General features: G+C 37.2%; 1 protein-coding gene across 3 annotated transcripts in view; it reads left to right on the top strand.

Moving 5' to 3' along the window:
* Nucleotides 1-18,797, top strand: part of AGRN (agrin) — a 303,487-nt gene that overhangs the window by 223,321 nt on the left and 61,369 nt on the right. For all 3 annotated transcript variants that reach the window (XM_072426409.1, XM_072426410.1, XM_072426411.1), the window contains exons 10-13: nucleotides 5,291-5,442; nucleotides 6,106-6,211; nucleotides 14,058-14,168; nucleotides 17,718-17,882. In XM_072426409.1, the coding sequence (XP_072282510.1) occupies nucleotides 5,291-5,442; nucleotides 6,106-6,211; nucleotides 14,058-14,168; nucleotides 17,718-17,882 (534 nt within the window). The remainder of the gene's footprint in view (nucleotides 1-5,290; nucleotides 5,443-6,105; nucleotides 6,212-14,057; nucleotides 14,169-17,717; nucleotides 17,883-18,797) is intronic.

The raw sequence follows: 18,797 nt of genomic DNA, 5'->3' as shown, positions 1-18,797 counted from the left end.
AACCCAAACTGGAGGACATTTAGTTTACTAAAGCTCTGTGTATCATTTTCTAACAATTGCAGTGTTTTATGTATTTTTTTCATATGTAAAATAATTTATTTTTCAAATGTATTTATTTGTTCTGCATTAAACTGTTTCAGTCAGTTCCTATCTACACGCGCTCACTTGCCTTTACAAAGGGGGAATGTGATGGGTTGACAACATAGATAGAGTTGTCACCCTTTAACAAAATATGTTGAAACAAAGACCATCTCATCAGATTTACTAGGTATTATTTTATTGAAAAATGTACTAAAAAAAAAAAATTCAAACAACTTTAAAATAATACCAATTATATACTGTAGTTGTATAAGGGTTTGTGGTTGGGTGTGGATCTACATAAAAAAGACAGCACAATATGTAATATATAATAATAAATTAGCTTTGACCTTTGAGTTTGATTTTTGCAGGTGACTGCATTCAGTTTACTAACCTTGTCCTGACTTCTATATTTTTTCATAAGACTTTCTGTATAGAACAAATAATAAAAGTGTATGTTTGAGAATAGTTTGTCTATAAAACAAACAAGGATTTTTAGATCACCAGATGACAAAAATAGTGGTGATCTGGTTTTTGCCTGGCGAAAAACTGAAGCATTAAGCAGGGTTTTTTTTTTTTCGTTTTTTTTCTTTTTGCTTTCCAGTTCCTAATTTCCATGTTTGACTTGAGCATACCTTTAATATTTAAATGCCAGTTTTTAAATAGTGACACCACATCTCTATCCAGCCCAAAAGCCATTTATTATGCACTTGTTTGGCACAGGAAGGTGTGCAGGCTGGAGAGGCTTCTGGCAGCTGGTGTTTACACTGCACCTGTTAAGTAGCACCTGTGTGTGAACCACTTGGAAGGGCATTGATTCCTGCTCGAATTATAGAAGCGAATGGTTTTTATCATTGCCAGCTCCAGGCCTCTTCCCCAGAGGTGTAAGTAAGACACTGGCAAACATTCTCCTCTGATGCTCGTGCCCTTCATAAAGTGGAGAAGGCAGCCTTGCTCAGGCCCAGAAGTTATAAGCTGCAGTTATGTCTTCAAGTGATTGAAGGTTATTAAGAGTGATTACTACCACATTAGGAAAGATTGATGGCTTTTAAAACCAATGTGAGAGTTTAGACACAGGCTTTCTAAAGGCTGTTCAAACAGCAGCAATCTCTGCTGCTGTTGGCTTCTTTCCAACCATTCTCTGAATTTTTAAACATTTTCTTTTTACAGAACATTTTCTATTTAAGCTTCTTACTCTAGACTGATAACAAATTTTATATGAAATGCAATATCATATGATGTTACTGCTAGCATAGTAAATCAAGGCATTGTATCTTATGAAAAGCTTAAAGGAAAAACTCCACTATTCACTTGATAACATATCACAACCCTCATGTTATGTCAGAAAATAGCAACTGTGCTGGTTTTTTTAGTACATAAGAAGCAATATATGGATGGTATATTTCTATTCTAATGTTTTGCCAATGTATTTACTAGCAGAGGGGAGCTGGGACAAAGTTAAAAACCTTTTCATGGTATGACCGAGACTATTTTTTCGCCTAGCCTGGCCTGAACGTTGATTGTAAGGATGTCAATATCCTTAAGAATGCAGTAATTTACACAGCACGATCCAGCTTCTCCAGGGCAAGCTGTCTGCGGAGCCTACAAGAGTGTTCAATAAACTTGGAATCCTGAACATCTGGAAAGTTAATTTTTTTCCTAATTGCCATTTGTATGTTACTGGAAAATCCTCTTGCGGACTGCTGTTCCCATAACTTTTGAACCCATTGGAAGATCTTTGCCAGCATCTCTTGTTCCAATGGCAACTGTAAAAATTTGGATTATCTTTCACAATGTTCAGTGATCGCGAGTTATATTTCATATTAGTTCTATCCAAATTATTACAAACAAATATGTTGGTTATAAATGCTCTTTGGGAGTTGGAGAACTTGCAAGGCCCAAAATTTAGCTCCCCACAAACAACCAAGCCAACGTTGGCATCACTCATATTTATCTCAGCGGACTCACTTTAAAATAGAGTTTATTTATGGAGTGAAGTAAAAACTGCTTGTCTGCAAATTCCAATTTAAACATCAATCCCTATGATTTTTTTCTCTTTTTTTTTTTTTTTTTTTTTTTAAGTAAAACCATCTCTTTAGTCAGTCTGCGAGCAGCTGAATGACTAATCCAACACATTTAGATGTACCTTGTAGGATTAGAAAACCCATTTTAGATTAAAGGAAATAAATAGAAAGCCTGTGTGTATCCTGGTTTTCGGGATCCTCTAGAAAGCACACATCGTCCGTGTATGCTCATTCTGAGTGCCACCACTGGGTGACGAAGCAGCAACTATTTCAATTTAATCCTCCTGTTGTATTAGACATTGCATTGAACGAGCTGAGGATGAACATTTCTGTCCTGTATCTCTGTGTTCCTCCGGAGAGCTGCACAGTGCCAGATAATAAGGGTATATTTGACTAGTCTCCTAGCAACGCTCGGGGGGTGATTCCGGCGTTCGGGCGATCAGTTATGAACAGAGCCTTTAATATCCCGTCTCGTATTCAGCGCAAGAGTAATTACCATGAGTTCATTAACACAGCATGGCTCGGATGAGGCAGGGATGTATGCAGGAATGGAGTGTGGAAATGGTGGTGGGGGTGCGCCAGAGAGGAGGCTGTTAGATCCATATAGACTTAAAAGAGGTTCTTTTATCGACATTCCTTGCTTTTATCTCCTGATAACTGGTGATCGCTTTACGTAAATAAACCGTGGCGGATTGATAGAGTGACGCTTTCATTTCACACTTCAGGTCCTCTCCGTATCTGATTCCCCAGTCCGAGAATATTCTTTTTTAGTATCGCTGGAATCTCAATGTTTGTAATTATTGCTATAAAGTACAAATATACTTTGAAAAGTACCCATTGTGCTGTAGATATTTCAGTGCATATTCTGCAAAGGTGTCAAACAGGCTTTATCAATTAAATTTCTATCTGAACTGAACAAAGACTTTTTTTGTAGATTCTAATGGCATAGCTGGTTAGATCTCTTAAGCTTCCTAAAAATTGAATACATGACCATGCCGCTGAAAGATCTTTTTAAAACATTTAGGGTCACATAAGGCAAATATTTATTCTTGTTCTGTGAAAGAAATAGGGGCATCCATATGGGTGCTGGATGTGTAAAGCTCATATTTGTTACCCAAGAGGCCTGGAAACCATACACAGCCAGGGCAAATGCACTCTGTAGCCATTGTAAAAGTAATCAGTTTATTCTTTTTTCTTTTTTTCTAAAGCCTGTGACAGCCAAAACATTCTATTTAGCATATCCTGTAAACAATGCATAACTTAAATATTTTGTTGCTTTTGTGCATCGCATCCTAAGATCATATAAAATTAGTGGGTGCCATTACACTTTTGTGTATGTCCCCACTTTTACATTGGCATGAATTACACATGGGAAGAAATGCTCCTGCTCGATCATGGGACAGATCTTTTTTTCTCTTAAACTTGTTTAGAAATGGTGTAAAAATCAGGCATTGTCACACACCAGTTATTTATAAAAGTGAACCCTAACAAAAATAGCGAGATCATATTTGGTGAAGGCCTGCTTCCCCTTGTTAAAGAACTACCTTAATCTACTGAAAAAAACTGTGTTCATAGAGTTTACCTACTTCCTGTTTCCTTACTTCCACCTGTGGCTCCAGGCTACGATGACCACACATCCATAATATTATTATTATTATTATTATTATTAATAAACAGGATTTTTATGGCCCCAACATATTACGCAGTGCTGTACATTAAATAGGGATTGCAAATGACAGACAGATATAGAAAGTGACACGGGAGGAGATGAGGACCCTGCCCCGAAGAGCTTACAATCTAGGAGGTGGGGGAAGTATCACACAATAGGAGGGAGATTCAAATAAAATTCTGGGTAGCTAAACTGGTACAGGACTGTCATCTCCTGGAATTCGGACTACTTAGCATTTTCTTGTGGAGTAGAGTAGAATTTCTCTTTAAACTCATTTATGTATTTGGTGATTTTTGGCTGAAATAAAAGAGATTAGAGAGTTGCTCAAAGCGGAGAATAGGAATCTGGGGTTTATATGAAAAAAGAAAAAAATCTTGTCCATACCAATTAACCTATTGTGGTCTTCTCACACAAATTGACAACAGCAAAGTTCTATTTCCTCCCTTGTAATTTCCATGTGAATATGAGTGCTGATCTGACGTCTGTGTAATAATATACTGCTTCCCACTAGAGGACTGCATTATACAGTGACCCATTGACTCCAGATGACTTTCCCCCATCTCGTCGAGAGGTTTCTATTCTACTAAAAGTTTCCTAATGCAGCTCAAAAAGCAAAGTTTACACAGAGTAAGAGAATAACAATACCAGACTGGCGGATTATGTATAAAGCAGCTGTGACAGGTCCGAGCTGCTCATCTTGTGGGCCTTAGTGCTTGAATGCACCTGTTTTTTTTTTATAATTAAAGGCTGTGGGCTTTTTGAAAAGAGATTTGATTGGTCACTACAACCCGCTTATGTTCATTCACTGATTTCACAGCTTCAATTAACCCATTGTGAACATGCTGTGTGGTGAAAGTGGAGTGAAGCTCTATTTAAACAGTGTGAAGAGCGCCATACAATTCTGTCTTGCTGGGTGGGTGGATGAATTAATGAATCAACCACTACATTCACTAATTGGCACCTATTTTACTAAGACAAATGGGTTCCTTTTTTCAAATTGTAGTGCTAGCATTTCATCAAGTCGCCTTTTTTTGCGATAACAAAGGATCCATTATTGAATCTGTTGCATGGGATCAATGGGCAGACCTTTCTATATAAATATGTTTTTTATTCTTTTTTTTGGCTGCAATGAAAGATAACTTCAAAATTGTCTCTGGTAAGAGAATTATTTTATGCAAAATCAATGATCCAAATGAAGCTTTTTTCTCTGTTCCTATGGAGGCAGAACCATATTTAGATATCATGCTGTCCTATGAACATGTGAATGATAGTACTGTACTTTACTACCTCTTATAGCCTAGTGAGGAACTACCACTGAAATGCTCTGCCGAAGTCACCACACTGTATGTAATATGCAGAACTATAAAGACAAACTATTTGCAGAAAGGTGATGAAGAGATTGTTTTCTGACTTATAAAGCTCTATCAGACCCCCGTTAACATCCCCTATCTTCTAAAGTTTTGCCTAATTTACCTATGCATATTTGTTAAGAAGTTGAGCATTTCATACTGTTTTGCAGAATGCGGTTCAGGTATTGCTGGGTCCGGGTCAGGAGAAGACAGTGAGTGTGAACAAGATCGTTGTAGACGCTATGGAGGCTCGTGGGATGAGGATGCAGAGGACGATCGTTGTGTCTGTGATTTCACCTGCCATGCTGTGTTGCGGAATCCGGTAATTCTTATTTAAACTATTATTTTACATGTGTATTTTCAATTAGACAGAGACAGTCAGTCTATATGCAGGTAGCAATAGATTTTCCTAATAGAAAGCTTTGCATTATCTGCAAACTAAGTACAGGTTGTCCTTGGGTTACATACGAGATAGGGACTGTAGGTTTGTTCTTAAATAAATTTGTATGTAAGCCGGAACAGGTACAGTTTTTTAATAGATGCAATTAGGACAGATGTTTGTATCAACATATTATTGGGCAGCAAGGTGTCAGTTACTGTAAAAAATCTGCACTGTGAGTTAATCACAAACAAACAAAAAAACTGCAGAGTTTGTCTTGGTCAATTAAGAGGTACAAAATGTAGTAGAAGAGTGCAATGATTTTGCACAGCACCCCTGTCTGGCTTCTTGTGCTGCTTCCTTTCCCCCCAGTCTAAGCCCTATTTTACAGGTGCTCCAAGAGACTGTTTCCAAGTCAAATTTACGGACTCATCTTGCATTAAAAAAAATCTGAAAAATATAGATCTGTATTCATTTGTTTCTTTTATAATCATGTGGACTTAATAAACAATAACTGAACATCATCATAGTTTCTCTTTAATTATATTAAAGCATAAAAACATGAGGGCTGCTAAATAATAACTTTTCCCATGCTTCCTGCTGCAGGTGTGTGGTTCTGATGGTACTACTTATTCCAATGAGTGTGAACTTAAGAAAACTCGCTGTGAGAGACGCCAAGACCTATTCGTGGCAGCACAAGGTCCCTGCCGAGGTGAGAGACAGGATTATTATAATTTTACAGTTTCCTTTAATCCCTTTCCTACTGGGACGTCTTTTATTCCCTCATGATTTCCTCTGATCTGTGATAAGATCTCTGGCCATTTACAAGACTTGCAAATTCCTGAGCAGAGTCTCTTGGCACAGAACTCACTGCAGGATTTGGATTATTGTCATACAGCTGACAAATGGTGGTAAGAATATGAGAGGCTTACGTGACCAAAAAGGCTTTAAATATCAAATGTAATATTTAACTGCATAGGCAGAATATCCCAGGATGGCCTGATCTCCAAGTTTTCTTGGGCCATTTAACACTGACAAGAATGTCTGTTTCAAATGGAGAATCAATACCAGAATATCTTTAGGGAGCGAGCTGTGGAGTTTGCAAATATTCAGAATTGCTTTAATTATATTTGCAGGTTTAAATCAGGAATACAGAGGTAACTATGAAGGTCACACGGTCCTATTGGTATTCAGCAGTGAAAACACTTTATATAATAATTTTATAGATGTGCTGGTTGTGTTTCTGCAATAATAAATGCTTTTCTGAGGATTTAGACACTTATTTTTTATATTTTCTTTTCTCAGCCTCCATTTTTTGTAAATCTGCTTAATTACATTTCACCTTTTCCCTGTTAGTAAATTAGAGCTCAGCTGAAGTAACAAAAATAGATGCAGTCAGACAGACATACTAACAAGGTCAAAATTGGTAGTCTTTTTTTCTATTTTTCTGTTACATCAAGGGTCTAATTTAATAAAGCTCTCCAAAGTTGGACAAGATAGATTATTATGGCCAAATCATGAGACCGCAAACCAGGGATGGATTTCTTAAAAATAATGTGCTCTTATTTGGAAACCACTTTAAATTCTGGACCAAATATATTCCAGGTTTTTTGGATCAACCAGGTTCACCCATGATAGTTTATCTTCTCCAGCCTTGGAGAGCTTTTTAAAAACAGGGTCCAATGTAAGAACAGATAGCTAGCACTTCCTAGTGGTGTCTAAATATAATGTTGCAGTATTATAGCCTCCAAAGCTGGGCCCAGTGTAAATAATGTAACAGACCTAATCAGACTTATCCCTTTCTCTAACATTATTTTAAATCTGTATGAGTGGGATTATACTAAGGAATGAGGCTGCTACTCAGCTATGCCTACTCAATCCACTACAATGGGGCCTGATTTATTAAAGCTCTCCGAGGCTGAAGAGGATACACTTACATCAGTGAAGCTGGGTGATCCAGCAAACCTGGAATTGATTCTTTTAAAGTCATTTGCTAGCAAATATTTTGAATCCAGGTGTTCTGGATCACCCAGCTTTACTGACGAAAGTGTATCCTCTCCAGCCTTGGAGAGCTTAAACCCCCCTGGCGGTATTCCCAAGTGTGGCTCAGGGTTAATTTTATGTACCAAAAGTGGTAACCCTGAGCCTTACTCGCGCTGGATGCCTGGCCAGCTTCTGTGCTTTTTACACATTGATCACAGTAATAAGTGATGAAAAATAAATACAAATAATAAATAATTATTACAAATGTAATAATAATATTGCAAAATTGTTTGGACAGATTGTACTGTTTTTGATTTGATTAAATTATTACCTTAAATGTATTGATAATATATATATATATATATATATATATATATTTATAATTATTATTTATAATTTTTTGTTATATTATAATTTATGATTTGTGTTTCAAACTTTATCATACCCAGGAGTTATTCCTAACAATTACAATAATAAACAACAAATTTCCATACAATGTACCGTTTTTGACTTCAAAAATACTGACATAATCAGACCGCCAGGGAAGTTAATAAATCAGGCCCAATGTGAGAGCAGGTAGCTAGCACGTCCTAGCTGAAACAGGTCACAACTTATAACATGGGAAGGAAGGAGTGGCTGGTTGCACAGGACAATAAAGAGAGAAAACATTGGGAATACATGAGCTTTTATAATTATTGTATATTTTCTAAAAAATAAAACATTTTAAGATGTGGGAAAGGATTAGAACTGTCAAGTTTTATTGCATTTAGAAGCTCTAATGGAGAAATTTTTCCACTTCCTCAGTGAAGTAAAGGTTATCGGGCTGGGACAGGAGGTGAAGGTTGTCCGGGACATTTATCAATTCCATCACACAGAAAAGCAATTCTATACAGGAGCAGTAAGACTTCTTATGCCACATTTTATTTACAGCTTGGGCCATAAATTCCTTCCACAGCTGCCTTAAAGTAGCACTTCCAACAGAATAAAACCTGACTCTAACCACTTATTAAATATGCAGCTGTTTAGAGTAAAAATCTGTCTCATCTTCAATAGTAAAATTTGAACTTTGACTGCCTAGGTTTACAGGTGCAAGGATCTATAAACCTGGCCCACAGACTTTTCTAAACAAATGGCAGCCTGATTTGCAACAATTTATTGCTCATTTGCTTACTAAATGTCCCAATTTGTTTTAAAATATATCTCTTCTAGCTTTTTCAAACTTTGTTGTTTTGTGGCAAAATATTCCCTTTTAGTAAAAGACTTTCAGAATTCAGAGCTTAGAAAACCAGTCTGGTTAATTTAGGAAATATACAATATATTAGCAATGAGTGCATATATTAGTTTATAATTCCCATATTTCTTCTTCATACTTTCGTTTGTACGTAACCCCCTGCTTGTTTTATTTTTCATTTTGTATAATATTTTGTTAAATATTAAACATAGCTTGGTCACTACAATAATTCTGTCGTTTATTTATCAAATGTTCAGATAAAAAATCAGCCATAGACTTGTACTGTTAGCAGAATTACTGCTCTTTCTATGCTCTTTTAAAGCTCTTCAGAGCAAGAAGCAGTCTACCTATCTAATTAACACACATGGTCATCTCCATTTATTTAACAAATTAAAAATTATACTTAGAAACAATTATACTTAAACCATAAACACACATTAGTAAGACGTACTTGAAGCGTATATTTGTCAATAAATGTATTGCCTCTTAAAAAACAACACAAACTAGAACACAAATTAGAAAACTGCTAATCGCAGTACACCTGAGCATCCAGTCAGGAAAGAATCGTGTTTCTCGTGTATTTTCCTTCAGTCCATGGATCATAATGAAACTCAGAAAGCACATGTAACCCTGCTCATTGTTTTCAGGTAGAATTTATCCATCTAAAGACCATTCCATGAGCAATTTTACCTGAGCACCCCTAATTTTGCCTATTGGCAAATGTTTTATTAAATCGAGTTGTATGCGCATAATGTCTTCTTTATAGATCTTTGATACATACAGTTTGGATGAAATTGGCTCATTAAAATTTATGATGTGTTTTCAGTCAATTGGTAACTGTGCCAATAATTCGCTAGGTCAAAATTATCAGCCAGTTATAACCTCTGGCGCCTGCAGAGCTGCTTGTGTTAATGGAAACTCTTTTACTACAGAACAGGGGATTTCATTTTGTACAAGTAAAATCATAACTTTTTTTGAACTGAAAGCCTTTTAGACATTTTTTTTTTTTTTTTTATAAAATGTGTCTAGTACATAAAAAATTATAAAATGTGTCTAGTACAGCTTGCTAAATGTGCAAGTTAAAACACATAGTACATTTGATGGTATGATTGTAGATTTGCCTTATAGGAATATGTTTTGCTTTCAGTACTAGAAGGACATGGCAGACCAGTTAAAATGACTAATAATTCCCTAAGCACTGGGAGGTTGGCACTTAACTAATCCTGCAGGAATTATCATCCTTGTTGTTAATTTATTTATTTTTTAACATATTGATTGATCTTTTATAGGTTAGAGAGCTGAATGACCCATAAAATCATGCAGCCTTAGATTTAAAAATGGCCATCATATGATATTGGGTAATAGCAGGTCCCGAATGATGCCTACATTGTTTTTTCCCCATAAGGCTACAAAAAAATAACAGAGTGCGGTAAAGAGAAAGAAAAAAAAAACAGACTTTTACTGGTTCTGAGTTTGACTGAGTTATGACTAACTATATATGTGTTTTTATAATGTACATAAGTAAAATATGTTTTATATGCCTCTCCCTATAGTTCATATTCATTCAAGTCTCTAGATCCCCTGAGGAAGCCATCTTTTTTGGCGAAACGCGTCAGAAAATTTTTATAGACAATATGACCACTTGAGTACAACTCTTTTATTTACTCAGTTGTCATTTCTTGACTAACATTGTCGCTTGTATGATTCACTTTAAATGCGTTATATAATACGTTATGTATTATGTAATTAAACAGCAAACACACTTTAAACAAAGCAGTTATCTTTATAAATGTTTTGTAACACACAAATAAACACTTTAAACGCATACAAACTCAGAGCCAGTAAAAGCCTGTCTTTTTTCTTTCTCTTTTCCACACTCTTTAATATGAATCTCAGGCTTGGCAAGATAGAATCACTGAACAACCTCTTAATGAGCAAAATCCTTTCTTTATTGCTACAAAAAATAACATGGCAAATGGAAATTAGGTGCCCAGTTTTTGTTAGTGTCACCCAAGTTTCACCAATTTGATGTATGGTGCCCTGTACTCCCCAACTGCCTGTTCTGCTAAAAACCAAAGGTATGGCCCCTTAGATTTCACAGACAAATTTCACTTTACTTACAGTATTGGTTCTACTGAGAAGTATGGAAGATTTACACAGAGGCTGTAACCTTTTTTGGGTTTGAACACAAGATGGAAGGTAAAGTCTGGCAGGTTCCAGCAAAATGCAACTTTTTAACATTTACATATCATGAGGCCTAGAGCTTTCCTAAATTTAAAGAAAAAGCCCAGTACAGTATATTACCCCAGAATTACTGCCAGGAAGAGTGGTAGATATAAAAATACAAATGAAAACCTGCTATCTGGTTTTCCCAATGCTTTTCTAAGGCTGCTTGAGCAATGCTTTTACCCCAAAGCTATATCATTTAGCTGCAGACAGTCACTGTCACACTCTCTCACAGAAACAAGCTAGATAGGATAATATTATGGAGACACCATCAATCTTCCAGAGCTCTGTGCTACAATAAATATCTAGAGGCATGAGTGTAAATTTCCTTGGAGACACCTGCCAATAATATGTGGGCTGCTCTACACACAAGATTCCTGACATATAATGTCAGCAGCGCTTACTATGTGGCATTCCAGGTGTTTTATAGCTCTGAGACTTGCTATACGAATCTTCTATATATGCACTGCTTTTCTATTTTGTAAAGTAGTAAACCCAATCACTAAAATCTCATAAAACTTTGACATGTTAATTATTATTAAATTATTTTAGTAAAGCACCAACATATTAAGTAGTGCTGTACAATAATTTGGCATTGCTAATGACGGACAATGACACAGAAGGAGGAGGAGACGCTACCCAAAAAAATGTAAAAAAGAATATTAATACAAAAGACATTTTTTATATTTGCAGCTTTTATTAAAATAATCATTCATCACCTATCATAAGTACTGCCCAGTTCTAATAATCTGAAAACCGATTAAGACCAGCTGTAAGTGGCTCTCTTTCTTTAAGAGAAGTGGTGCCCAGTGTGTGTGTGCCATCCATTTTGAATTCCTGTCTTGTGGCAGAGGCATCAGAATGACTGAGACTTTCATGGTATATATTCAGAAGTTGCCGTTAACATCGATTTGATGTGATGCAGCACAAACCAAGGCTTAGCAATGCTCTGTGCATCTGATTTAATACAAAGTCTCAGTCACAATGATGGAGGATGGGCATGGCAGTGTTTGCTAAGTACTCATTTTAAATCAAGTTTATAAAACTTTTACAGCACAGGAAGGTGGTGGTGGGGTGTAATGGTGTTATCATTTAAAAATTAGGAAGAGTAAAGTGGATTTGTTGCCCATAGCCATTAACCTGATTTTACGTTTCAAGCTGGGATGACCTGAATTATTATTTTCATACTACAGTATCCACAAGAGAAAGGATCAAATTTGGTTGTATTATATTTACTATTCAGATGTTTGTGCTCTTTGTAATAAATCAGCCTTTTCTTTCTCTTTTTACCTCCTAGCAAGCCTTTGTGCTTATGCAGGTAAGGAACATAACATTTCCAGGAAGCTATAACTCTAAATCAGGGGTGTCCAAACTTTTTGTGTGGGGGCTGACCATTCAGCACATACTCACGGTTAGTGTGGGCATGGTCTGTCCCCCACAGCACACGCCTACCAGGGTGACGTGAGGGATTACCAGTTTCAGTGTAGGCTCCGTGCATAGTTCTTGGAATCAGGGTAAGCGTGGTCCGTGCAGATCCCGCACAGCAAATGCCCACTATAATGACATAGGGGATTGCCTGTGCACACATGGGGACTGCGGTCCTGCAGATTATGCCTGCTGACTGCAAGGCGGTTGATCAACTCTAATGAAATATAAAATAGCTTTTTTGTATGCGTGTATTTTATACTGTGGTCAACAGTGCTCGCGGGCCGCATATTATTGATTTTATGACAGAGGCTGCAGGCCTGGGATATCTGAACACTGGTCGCAATTGGCCATGCCTGCTCTAAATACATTGTATTCATCTCTGGTAGTCAATATTCTATTTTTTTAACTCCTTTTTTTCTTTTTTTTTAGAAAGGACTATTTTTGCATGAGCAAAGTCTTATGTACAGTACATTCTAGCTAATATTATATTATATGCTGATTTTAGAAATTCAACAACTGTAATTGTGTTGTCTTATCCTGTGAAATGAATTGGTTGCCATATGTGGAACCTTGGAATAATATATTCATCCCCACAAGGAGTTATGTGTGTGATGTTACTTTTAGAAATTGGTGCCATGTGATTGGAAAAGCTAGCATCTCATGAAAAGTAGAGCACAACATGGCTGTTAAATGGCCAATTGGGTATTCTTTCTCTAAGGTTTTATTCACATTAGTTTTAGGACAATCCAATTCACTGTGTTAGTATGGCCAGTGCAACAATTATGTTCTCTCAGGTGGAGCCATAGACTCTTTAGCAAAATGCTGCCTAAGTTCAGAGGTAACTAGTACACTTCAAAGTTAGAGGACCGTAAACAACATTTGCAATTTTTCTAATATAGATTTAATTCCTCTCTTCCTATTGTGTGTTAATTCCCCCACCTCCTAGATTGTACGCTCTTTGGGGCAGGGTCTTCTCCTGTGTCACTGTCTGTGTTCGTCTGTCATTTGCTACCCCTATTTAATGTACAGCGCTGCGTAATATGTTGGCACTATATAAATCTTGTTTAATAATATTAATTGTAATTGTAATGTTAAGGGGTTCTCACAGAAAGCAACCCCTGCTTATGCATTTCTAATTATAACATTTCCAAAGTTTGTTACAGGTTTATATTAAAATTGGTTTTCTGTAATTATGTGACCCAGACTATAAAAACAGCTTTGCACCCATACAACAACACAGGTTCCCAGAGCTTCTGATGGCTCACCTCATGAATGATTGACTTTACAGTGCATGTTTGTAATGTTTGAAATAAATCCTGATGACTGTTTTTCTGAAGAGTTTACTACATTTTCAGTCTCAACTCCTATAATATATGTTTTTGTCTCTGGTTTCCACTTTCTTTTAAGTAAAATTTCTCCTTCCTTTGTAACAGCTGAGTACCCCGGTATCTCGAAGGGCATTTTTGATTTAGTGAAAATGTAGCAGCTCCATCATTTTAATGTGAAAAATGTGCTTTGTGTACTAGGCTTTTACATTGCCATGTGTTATGCCAAGTTTTTTGAGTTCTGTCACATCGATCTGCCACGGAGAGTGAAATGAGCCTTGAGAGAGGATTACTGCAAGGAAATGCAACTCCTGTGGTGCTTTCAACCTCAGTGCCCTCATACCATTTTTATTTTTTTTTGACAGCTGCTTCTACCAGTTCTCCTCCCGTGGTCCCACATTGCAGTCATACGGTGTATGGATGTTGTCCTGACAATGTCACCGCTGCCCTTGGCGTTGGTCTGGCCGGATGCCCAAGTAAGATGCTCTTGTGTTGTTTACTTTTCAGTATGGGACATGTGCTCAAAGAACCATTTTTAATGGGGTTTTTTTGCTATCAGCTCTACATTACAAATTCTTTCAGCATGCTTTATTGCAGTAAGGAACAGCACCGTAAGTGCACCTTTGTAATAAAATCAAGGAATATCTGGTATATTGCACTTCATACAGTACCTTCAAAGCCAGTAATGTAGAAATGCAGTGTTTTTACATAGCACATGCCTTTTCTCAGGTATACAAAATCATGTACACAAACAAATGTGCATAGACTAGGGGGTCTGCAGTGTTTTCGATGATTACAATAAAGGTGGCATTACATTAGACTTGCATTCTCCTGATGATCTCGGTCACATGCTAGGTAGCAGGTACAGTCACTATAATGGTAAGTAAGCTTTTGGGAATGTAATCCTAAATGAGCTTGTGTATGCAGACAATCCTCATCCTATAGAAACCTTTAGGTATCAGCCATCAAGCTAAAAGTCTATGACAAAACTCTGCTTTTTGTTTTTAGAAATGCAGAACATTGCTGTGCCTTGTGTTAAGGCAGCTCATTCATATGAGCACATCACAACAAAAAAAAATGCATGATACATACAACTCACAGGAGTGCTTTGTGGTTCCATGAAGGTCCCATTCCTGCCAAGCCTTAATGCACACATTTCCATGTACAAAAAGAGCAATGCACTCATAGAGACAGGGCCTAAAAGATCTTGGTTTTTAATAGACTTCAGAAGAAAGAGAGAAGGAAAATAGGTAAATGTTCTTATATGCATAAAAAAGGTTAAGGTGTTCTAAAATTCAGAAATCCTTAAATTTTAACTTCACTTCACTATAACATTCACAACCTCAAAGTACTTTGGCAAATTTGGTATTTTAACACAATGGGCTTGATTTATTAAAGCTCTCCAAGGCTGGAGTGGATACATTTTGATAAGTGAAGCAGGGTGATCCAGCAAACCTGGAATGGATTGCTTAAAAGCCATTTGCTATTTGTTAGCAAAAGTTTTTAATCCTGGACCAGATCCATTACAGGTTTGCTGAATCTCCCAGCTTCACTAAGGAAACTGTATCCCCTCCAGCTTTAATAAATTAGTCCCAATTAATTTAAATAATATATGATATATGATGTGTATGCATTTTTTTGGAATGTTCAGTTTGACTTGAAGTTACACTTTCATGTAAATGTATGAAAACTTACTACATGGATAGGTGAAAAAATATTTTGCAAAAATGTAGTGTATGACTACTACAAATGTTTTTCACTTTTGCATTTGGTAGCAGCTTTTAGCTTTTTGCTTCAGGTCTGCAAACCATGTCACCACATTCCCCATTACCCTTCTTTTTTCTGATATAGCATGACATATAACAATCATTGAACCTGACACAGTGACAAAAGCAAGGAAATATGGTGCACTTCCTGCAAAAACAAAGGCAGCATAAGCTAAATCATTTGGAAAATGTAGTTTGAAAATGACAATTTTTCTGAATCCTTGTATTACTTAAAATAATAACAAATAGTAATAGTAATAGTAATTGTTTGACTCAAAAGGTAAACAAAAACCTCTTGATCTTTATTATACCAAAAATGCTTTAGTTCCAAATGTAAACTTGATTGCAAAAAATAATTTAAAAAAACCAGTGATGACATTCTCTTTTTTTAATTATGACATATTTGTTCTTTTTAAGGGCAGCTTTTAAATAGCACTGGTACAGTCACTCCCCCAGTTGTGTGGGCTGATTTGTCATTGTGCTGGGAGTCACAGATGGACTTGCCAGCTAACATTATCTGTTTATATATGTTCTTTCCAAGGGGATGTCAAAAGAAAACCAAGAAATCTCTCCTCGTCTATTTACATGTCAACCAGTCTATTTTGCACCTGGAAGACTGTCCTTAGCTTCTGTCCTTGCTGTAACTCTTTCTTTGGATGCTCTGCCTGGTCATTGGTGACTTGAAGTGCTCAGAAAATATAGAAAAAGAAACACATTTACTATATATCTTGTTTCCACCAGTGGAAGATTAATCCACTCATCCCCAAAGTCAAACAGAATCCTAGAAATCAATCTTGTCGCTTTTTTTTTTTCTACCTTCTCCACACCTCTACAGATGGGAACGGCTGCTTTCTGTGCCAGCTGTTCCAGGACCTGTGTTGTCACCTGCTGTGTTACTGTGCGCTGTTATTAATAGCAGTGGTTCAATGCAGAAAAATACACAATGACATATTGCTCACTGTGTCGTCAGTGTGACTCATTAACCCTTTCCTTGAAGGAACTAACTGTTCTGACCAGTGGTGCTCGGCTGTCTCATTTTACAACAGTTAAGTAAGTCTTTAACAGTTAAACAAGCTTTGCTTGTAGGAGATGACATTTCACGGCATGGCTGGCATATTGTCTGCTCATCGGAAAATATTTGTTCTTTGGCCGTTCTCCTCACTGTAATAAATAACCAGATTAACTAAACATAAACAGGAGGTAGAAGCTCAGTTTATTGTCCTTGTGAGATTTCTAGATCATCACCTGCTTGATATTTAAAATAAATCTGTGTATTTATTTATCTTAGGTATACATGCATTAAAAGAGCAAGTTATTAATTTTCTGTACACATACATATGGGCAGTTATATTGCTCGTTATGTACCCACACACTATATTTCCTGTCTAATATAGAGTCCAGTAAAATTTACAGGTGGGTTATCTAGTCCTTCTTTCCACTAGACGTAGACGTAAATTTGTTTTGGGAAATATCAAAAATACTAAATGTGCAAAAGTGTGAAAATTACAGCTTCCTTTTATCACCACAAAAATGAATCAAGGGCAGGCATCAGCGTCAGTGTCTTCATCCCAAAAGAGCAGTTTCACTAACACAGTGGATAGCTAAAAAAGAGTGTAAGCTCAGCTCTTAAGCTTTGTGGGGCAGGCACCCCTCCCCTGCCAGGCACAGGATTGCTTTAAAGGGTATCAAGCATGGGGTTCTGTTATTACAAATAGATGAAAGCTTATTGTTTTTATGATATAATCTCACCAGCTATTTATTTTATAACAATATCTTCCTTTTTAGATTAAGGAAGCTGTTAACATTCAAAAAAGGTGGTAGGGGTGGTAGGTCTTAAGTTTTAAGCGGTCTTTGTTTTAACTCAAATTAGGTGTTGGTTAAACAGTCATGAGATCTGTACTTGTGTACATGTTTTGGAAGAGCAATAGAAGCAGTGTTGCTTTTGCTGTGCAGGACAATAGATTTGCTACAAGGTTAGACACAACGTGAGAAGTGCTGTCATAAGAACCTTTACACAGGAGGAAGCCGTGACCTTTTGTCACTGTCCCTGGACAAGCAATACTCTGTGAAATGCTAATGGCCGAATAGGCCATATGGAGCTACTTAAAAGATTTAATGTCTCCCTACATAGAGCATATCTTTCTGTGTCCTCTTACCTTTGGCTGCCAGCTGGATGTTCAGTTTGGCAGTGAAATGGATAATTAAAATGACATGATTGCCTTATCAAGCAATAACACTCTTTCATTCTGCTTTGTACAGGCAGCTGCCAGTGTAACCAACATGGCTCCTATGGGGGTACTTGCGATCCCACCACCGGCCAGTGTTCTTGTAAACCTGGAGTAGGGGGTCTGAAGTGTGACCGGTGTGAGCCTGGCTTCTGGAACTTCCGTGGCATTGTAACCGATAAGAAGAGTGGCTGTACCCGTAAGTGTATCATTCAAGACATTTAACAAAAGAGACAGCAGCCAGACTAATGAAAGGTTTCTCGTTGTGCTGGTTTCAGTCCATTGCTTTTCACATATGTTAAATGATGTTTAAATGTAACTAATATAGTTTTTGAGCCTAAACACAATTTTTCAGTTAAAGCATTTGGTGTGAAAGGGTTAGCGTGTGTTCAGTTCTTCTTACTGTTGCCCCTTTGGAGTGATGTCCCCTTATTTCATAGAGCCAAAAAAAGGTATACAGCAGTGGTCGGCAAAGTTTTATGGCCACTAGGCCATTTATGGGGTGGGAGGGGGCACACTAGGCCGGACCTGCCCTATAATCTCCGCCCACCACCAGGGAACGCCCCCTGAAGTTAAATCCCTCTCCTCCAAATGCATTGTAGGAGAGGCATTTACCTTCAGGGAGCGTTCCCTATTTACCTCGGCGGCAGAAGTATCAACGCCGGCCGCAGTAAATAGGGGAGCAACTGCAAGGGGGCGGCTCCAGTAGTTCCTAACGTTCCTGGCCGGAACGAACTACCGGCAAGGCTGTATCTGGCCTAAAGGCCGTAGTTTGCCGATCCCTGGTATACAGGAAGTAATGGGAAATATCTGTAATAGGGACATAATAAATGAGAGCAATAAAAATACCGTGTAGAAGGAATATGCTGTTAATATGTGTATCTACCCTATTGAGTTACTTCCATTCCCATTTTCTTTTTCCTGATTTTGGGTAAACAAAATTAATAGACATTTCCCCAATTGGATCACAGACTTTATTGGAAATCTGGCCAAAAAGATGCTTTTTTCTTCCATCGTACCTCAAATAACATTTTGGTTGAAGCTAAATTGTGAGCTAGGACCACAAATGTGTACACGCAAAGTGTAAGGCCCTTCAGAGCTGCTTGGCCTTGTT

Source organism: Pyxicephalus adspersus, chromosome 11, assembly GCF_032062135.1.
Source record: "Pyxicephalus adspersus chromosome 11, UCB_Pads_2.0, whole genome shotgun sequence".
Taxonomy (NCBI): Eukaryota; Metazoa; Chordata; class Amphibia; order Anura; family Pyxicephalidae; genus Pyxicephalus; species Pyxicephalus adspersus.
Note: the sequence above shows the minus strand (reverse complement) of the source record. Positions and strands in the feature narration are given on the sequence as shown.